Source organism: Peromyscus leucopus, chromosome 15 (genome assembly GCF_004664715.2).
Source record: "Peromyscus leucopus breed LL Stock chromosome 15, UCI_PerLeu_2.1, whole genome shotgun sequence".
Taxonomy (NCBI): domain Eukaryota; kingdom Metazoa; phylum Chordata; class Mammalia; order Rodentia; family Cricetidae; genus Peromyscus; species Peromyscus leucopus.
In genome coordinates this window covers 24,697,708-24,704,780 of record NC_051076.1, presented here as the reverse complement: position 1 = coordinate 24,704,780, position 7,073 = coordinate 24,697,708, and the positions used below count along the sequence as shown (strand labels likewise).

Below are 7,073 nucleotides of genomic sequence, written 5' to 3'. Positions count from 1 at the left end.
GGTGGATCTTTATGAGTTCAAGGCCAGCCTGGGTTACCAAGTGAGTTCCAGGAAAGGCCCAAAGCTACCTGTCTCGAAAAACCAAACAAACAAAAAAAAATGTGCAGTTTGTTTCTCCAGACATGTTTCTACCAGAGGAGAGCCACAGGCATCCTTTTTCATAATAGAAATGGCTACATTTGTATTACAAAGACAAAGTTGAGTATTTGTTATAGAGCCTGGAGAACTGACAAGTCAAAAGTATTTACTATATGGCTCTCAAAGAAAAATAATCACCTGTCCCTTAGCAAAAGTATGTGCTATTGTACAAGCACATACTGGGAAACATTGTATGAATTAAGTTATAATCTGAGAACAAATTTTATTTTAGGATCAAATCAATATGTTTTTGTATACTGATGCATTGACATCCAGTGTGACACCTGCCCACGGGTGATTTTTAGTCCTGACATGGAATCCCTCAATACTTTATACCAGGCCTTTTCCAGCTCTGCTTCATTATTTCCAGGATTTCTGACCTTTTATTTTCTCCTGCCCTTTTGATCCCAGTCCTAGGGACATGTACTGTAAACACTTGAAAAAATTAGAAAGCTATACATGGAATTAAAGTATAGTAAAGGATGGATACTTTTCCATAATGAATGTGTAATCCTTGAAAGAAGGAACTAGGGCTCTGTTACAGTGGTCAGTATCAACAGGCACATCTACAGTTTTGTAGCAAGATGGGAGAAAAGCCAAATAATGTACTTATTAAATTTGTAGTTAATATAATGTTAGTGAAACTCACAAGAGGGGAGATGACAGAATATAAACCTCAAAGTAAGTTAAAGACCTTTCAAAAGTGATCAAAACTCACAAGGTGAACTTTAGTGGAGGTAGGACATATCTTGTTATCAAATGAAAATACCATTCATACAAAGACCACTAATAAATGAACTCTCCAAACAAGTGTGTATAGGACAAAAAGGCCCTTTACGACATTTATTAAATATATTTTGTGGCTGTATGCCAGATAGAGTACTAGGCAATGTGGTTAGAGAATTAAATAGATCCATAAGCAGCAGACATGCCTTCACAATAAAGTTTGAAATGTAGTTATTAAATGAGTTATTAGAGATGGAAAGAATCAGGAAATGCACAGTACTCTAGAATTTACTACTGGAGAATCTGGCCTAACTTGGATTTACATTTGACTAAAGAATATTGAATATCTGCCTTGTGTCAGTGAGACAAAGCACTGGATATTTCAGAATCTAAGGATTAAGAAAAGGCCTGTTTGGCTCCTCTCACCCCTCTGTACACACATGTGTACACAATGGTTATATGTAGTGTTTTACAGATACAGCAAGGCAATTGTATATTCCAAACAAGAGCAGCTGTGACAGCATGCACAAGTCCTTCACAAGCTCAAGCCAGACAAAAGTCTACCACAGAGTGGGGAGGGACCATGAATTCTCAACCCTGGCTCAGGAACTATAGGCAGTTGACATCTCCTGGAAATGGGATAGTCAGATTTCTTAAAGTGTGCAGTCCCTTGGTAGGTCGACCATACTCCAGTGGAAGCCCACAAATCCAAGAGTACATGCAGTACTTACTGCAATGGATTTTTTAAAAGGACACAAAGTTGCTTAGATAGGGAGTATGAATCTGGGAGGAGTGGAGGGTATGTATATGATCAAAATATTATGGAAATTTTTCAAAGAACTAATACAAAATGAGAAAAAAAACAAAACAAAAAAGCAGGCTAATATCTTCAGAGAAGTACAGTTGCTCTTGATATTTTATCTTATATAATTCTTACAAAACACACACACACACACTTATACTAAATAAAATATAGAATGAAAATAAATAATAACCACCTAAAAGCAGATAGGTAGTGGATACTGGTCAAGAATACAGGGCTTGAGACAGGTATCATTCTGTGATTTTGTTACTTTGGTTATATTCTATTGACCACTGCCCACACTTCAGGAGGCAATAATACAGACATGGTTATTGCAGGCCCTTTGTTATAGTGCTTTGTTTATATTGCTGATGTAGGCATGTGTGTGAGCCAGGGACAGTGTTAGATGCTCTGTTTTAGTTTACTTAGGAATTAAAGGTTGCAATATTCACCAATCGATATTGCAGAGTGATTGTGAAGATTGTATTAGTTGATGCATGCCCTAAGCTTAGAGAACTATTTCCAGTAAAACATCTGATTTCTGATATCCATTCTTTATTTCAAACATGGTAGTTGTTATCAGTGAGGCTTCTCAAAGAAAGAGAAATATGAGGCAATACTAGACTTCTTCTTCATTAAGAAGTCACTAGAAACAGGGTAGCAAGGGAGGAAATGAGATAGATGGATTCTCTGTAACTACCTCTCAGGAGTGAATATTATTTCCATGAGTTTCCCCCCAGGAGTCCAATAGAGCCTTCTTCTCACTTGTCTCTGGAACTAGGGGTTTCTTGCTTCCTGTGCCCCAAGTGACCTAAAACTTTGCCTCCAGGGACTATGGCTGTGGGGATAAGACTCATGAAGGAGGAGAAAGTGTTGCTCAATCCAGCCTTCATCTACTGCACATACGGAGCCAGGCAAGGCTGAAACAGACAATGTACAGTGGTTGGTCAGTTAACTGGGGCTTAACTACCTGTAAGGACCAGGGATCGAAGAGGTGGGGTAATGGATTTGAAAACAGATACTGTTTTAAGATCAGAGAGTAGGATCCAATGGAGAGATGACTTATATAGCTGTTTTACAAAATCCAGCTTTGCAAACCTTACCGAATCAGATCTACAAGAGACATTAAAGGTCAGCTTGACCCCCATCCTTACCAGTCCACACTTAAATTGAGAGATTTGCTACTGTTTACTCTGTGGAGCGGGTGATGATGCTGACAAGCTACAGGTTACTGCAGATGGTATAAGGTACAGGTTTCTGTAGGATCTGCAGCTAATATCTAAAGAAGTCTTATATTCCTCAGGGGCAGGTGTTTTTGGAATGTACCTAAAGAGAGCCTTACCTGGGATTTTTAGTGAAGGTATTAAGCATCCTTGGTATAAGAATTTAGGGTCCACAAGTCTTCAAAATGGTTCTGAAAGCATCTCATGCTTACCAGATCTTCTTTGACATGAACTTAGAGTTAGCTTTAGACAAGGTCATTTGTAGAAGGAAGGAACATTATCTAACAAACAGTTCCTTAGACACAAAAGATAATCAGACATGTTCCTTTTAATTATATGGATTGGAGGTTGAAAAAGACTGGGCTTTTGATAGATCGGGGAAATTAATTTGGATATATTGATCTTGAGATGAAGAAAGGGTAGGGATTTTGTGTGCAGGTGGAAAGGTGTAACTTAAATTGGATGTAGGGGGAAAATAGCATCCAAGTAATCTGAACTCTATTCTTAACATTGCCATCATTCATTGGGGATATGTCTTAATTAGTGGAGTGTGTACTTGATCTCAAAGATCTCCCCAGTTTGTAGGGAAGAGAGACTTATTATAAGGTAGCAACTCTATGTTAATTAGGCACTCTAAATGTTATGATGATACAGAAGGAATAAATAACTTTTTCGAGGAAAGTAAAAAAGGCTTCATTAATGAGCTAACATTTGACCTGATTGTGAAGGATACAAGAGGTAGGTCACAGAAGGTGGAAAAAGAATGAGAGTTAAAACAGAAACCACTGGCCAAGAGGGGCAAAGGTACCCATAATGCTATGAAACATGAATTACTATTTTGACATCTATCTCTCGTAACTGGGGAGGCAAATGTATGGTTTCTTTATGAGAGATTGAAGAAAAATCCCTTAAGCAGCAATTGCTTTGCATGAATTTAACATTTTAAAACAACAAATCTGTAAGTTTATCTCTACAGGAGGGAATTTGGGCTGGGGGGCACTTAGGTTAGAGTGAGTGGTATAAATCAAAGCAAAGGTGTCTGGTATGCTAATTATTTAATTAGCTTGGTTAAATAATTTTTATTTAATACCCCTAATGTAACAACCATTATTCTAAAGGTTAAGCTGAAAAAGATAAAAAGAAATTGCAATTTTTTACTATGATGATTGGAATTAGATGGCCATTACCAAGTGAGTATGATCTATGGTGGGCACAGTGACTGTTTGCTGGCTACCATTTTTATACAAATAAAGTAACATTATGATCATTCCTCTCTTATCCCTCTTTCCTTTCTTTCCCCTTTCTATTTCCCTTCCTTTCTTTGCCCTCTTTTCCTTTCCTTTCTTTTTATCTACTGTTCACATTATGCTTGAGAACAATGAGAATGTCCAGTGTATTTTTAGATGGAATTTCACCAAGTTATCTGTCTATTCCTTACCTTTATTAGTTTTCTGAAAACACAAGGTTTTTATTTATTGCTACTTTATCATTTCTAATTTTAAATCTGCATCCCATCACTAAATGTCCTGCTCATCCATCTTATTTTCATGTCAGGGGTAATTAGGAGATATCTCTGCTCATCCATCTCGGAGGTTCTTATTATAATAGCTACATTTTAGCTATGTTGGCAGTCTGCCTACACCTGATTGCATCACTCTTTATAATCATTCTTTACTGACACCTTGCATCTTTTGAGATAGGGTCGTAGGTTGCTGGGTGAGATTTCACAGTGCCTTTTCCAGGTTTCTTGCAGCCCAGAAGAGATATTATTTGTCTGTAGTGTTTCTTTCTCTCTGCCATTGATTCTTACTCTGTGTGGAGAAGGTGGCTCAATGCCTTCCTTTTCTGAGAATTACCCTACAGTAACCCTTGTCTGACAAATGAGCCTTCTTCCTGCTCCTCCATGGTGTTTTATGTCACAAGTTATATTGAGAAGACTGATGTGCATACCTACCTGTGGTGACCATGACTATGAGTTCTGCTGTCAGAGATTATACTTTGCTGCGTTTTGTTTTCCCTAGTCTTGAAATGTCCTTGCTCAACGAATATTGATAGATTTCTGTTGGACAATAAGAAAAAAACCTGCTATACCAAAATCATATACTAACCCATCATTTTAGGCTGGGCTAAGGGGAAGTCTATGTATGACCTGGGAGAAGGTATAGAATGCTTTTGGATGACTACATAGCTTAGAGATGAGCAATATAGAGTATAGAAATTAAAATTTTCTTCCTATGAAATAGTATCAAATGAAATAGCCAGGTGTCACAACCTACTCATTCTCTAATTTCCCTTGTGTAAAATAGATATGACAATGGTACCTTTCCCACTCAGTGTATTCAGAACCAGAGCTAGCTGTAATTTTTACTTAGTATCAATAGCATTACCATTAATTACAGTAATAAAAATATTGCTTATGCATGCAGGCAAGAAGCACCGCCTCTATCAGGCCAGCTAGCCCAAGGTCATGGGCAGAGCAAATACCCACTACATATTGCCTTTCTATTTATGAGGGAGAAAGATAAATAAAAATAAGGCTTCAATATAGATTGTCAATCCCTCTAATTCAGCCTTTTAACCTTTCCTTGTCTTCTTCAGCCTCTCATGGATCAACACAACTTGTCAAGCCTGTCTGAGTTTGTGCTCCTTGGCTTCCCCAATGTGGGACATGTCAGGGGCTGGCTTTTTGTCTTGCTGCTGTTGGCATATTTGTTCACCATTGGTGGTAATATGCTCATCTTCCTAGTCATCCGACTGGATGCAGCCCTTCACAAACCCATGTACCACTTTGTCAGTGTTCTCTCTTTCTTGGAGTTGTGGTATACAGCCACCACCATCCCCAAGATGCTAGCTAACCTTCTCAGTGATAAAAAGACCATTTCTTTTGCAGGATGCCTCCTTCAGACCTATTTCTTCCACTCCCTAGGGGCCTCTGAATGCTACCTCCTTACAGCGATGGCCTATGACCGATACCTGGCCATCTGCCGGCCGCTCCACTACCCTTCAATTATGACCACAGCACTCTGTGCCAAGATGGCTGCTGGCTGCTGGACTTGTGGTTTCCTGTGTCCTATTTCTGAGGTCATCCTGGTCTCTCAGCTACCCTTCTGTAACTACAATGAAATCCCTCACATCTTTTGTGATTTTCCACCTCTTCTGAGCTTGGCCTGCAAGGACACCTCCACAAATGTTCTAGTGGACTTTGCTGTCAATGCCTTCATCATCCTTATCACTTTCCTTTTTATTATGACTTCTTATGGGAGAATCATTGGTGCTGTACTGAAGATAAAAACAGCAGCAGGAAGAAGGAAGGCCTTCTCCACATGTGCCTCACATCTCATTGTGGTCCTCATATTCTTTGGGAGCATCATCTTTATGTATGTTCGGCTAAAGAAGAGCTATTCACTGACTCTTGACCGGACTCTAGCTGTAGTCTATTCTGTGTTAACACCTTTGGCCAATCCTATTATCTATAGTCTTCGAAACAAGGAACTAATTCAGGCCATCAAGAGGACCATTTTCAAGAAGGGGGAGAAAGTCAGTCCAACTCATCATTGACTTTCTACCAAGGTCCTTCCATTACCCCAATGTTCACCTCTAAAAAGTTTTATGTACACTTGAACTGGTCTTAATCAATCTTCCTTCCTTGTTACACAGGCTCTGGATTCCATCTCCTTTCATTTTCTTAAAGCCTTGTTTATTTGTTTTTTGTTTGTTTGTTTGTTTTCTGTATCTGTACCCTTCCTATTTTTATTTGACCAGTGTTCTCAGCAATAAGAACATTCAATATCTCAATTCATAGTTTTAAACATGTACATTCCCTTGCCACATATTTCTGACCATGTAGAGATCAATTTTTCTTCTCCGCTTTTCCAACTAAATGGCCCAACACCTATCTCCTCTTCCCTTTCATTCAGTTTCAAACTATACCCCTGTGGTTTTGTTCCAGATCTTCCAAGGAATAGTTTGCCAAAGATATTAATAAAGCTGAATCCATTGGACATATCTTATCCTCCCTTCTTTACATCTTAACATCCATCACCAGTTTTTACTCCTTAAAAATGTTCGCCTCAACTTTCATGATATCAATGGATTCTAGATTACTCATTTCTGCAATAAGTCTTCCTTGGTATCCTTTATTTTATAGGACTGTGTCTCTAGATTCTTAATTATTCTTACAGCTT

The 7,073-nt window shown here is 38.5% G+C and overlaps 1 protein-coding gene across 1 annotated transcript; it reads left to right on the top strand.

Moving 5' to 3' along the window:
* The first annotated feature begins 5,493 nt into the window (after positions 1-5,493).
* LOC114690736 (olfactory receptor 6N2) lies at positions 5,494-6,447 on the top strand. The gene has a single exon (XM_028865621.1). The coding sequence runs from the start codon at positions 5,494-5,496 to the stop codon at positions 6,445-6,447; it is 954 nt and encodes a 317-aa protein (XP_028721454.1).
* The last annotated feature ends 626 nt before the right edge of the window (positions 6,448-7,073 follow it).

What these genes read in the sequence shown, in the direction of transcription:
- LOC114690736 (XM_028865621.1), top strand. Translation starts at nt 5,494, where the DNA reads ATGGATCAACACAACTTGTCAAGCCTGTCTGAGTTTGTGCTCCTTGGC.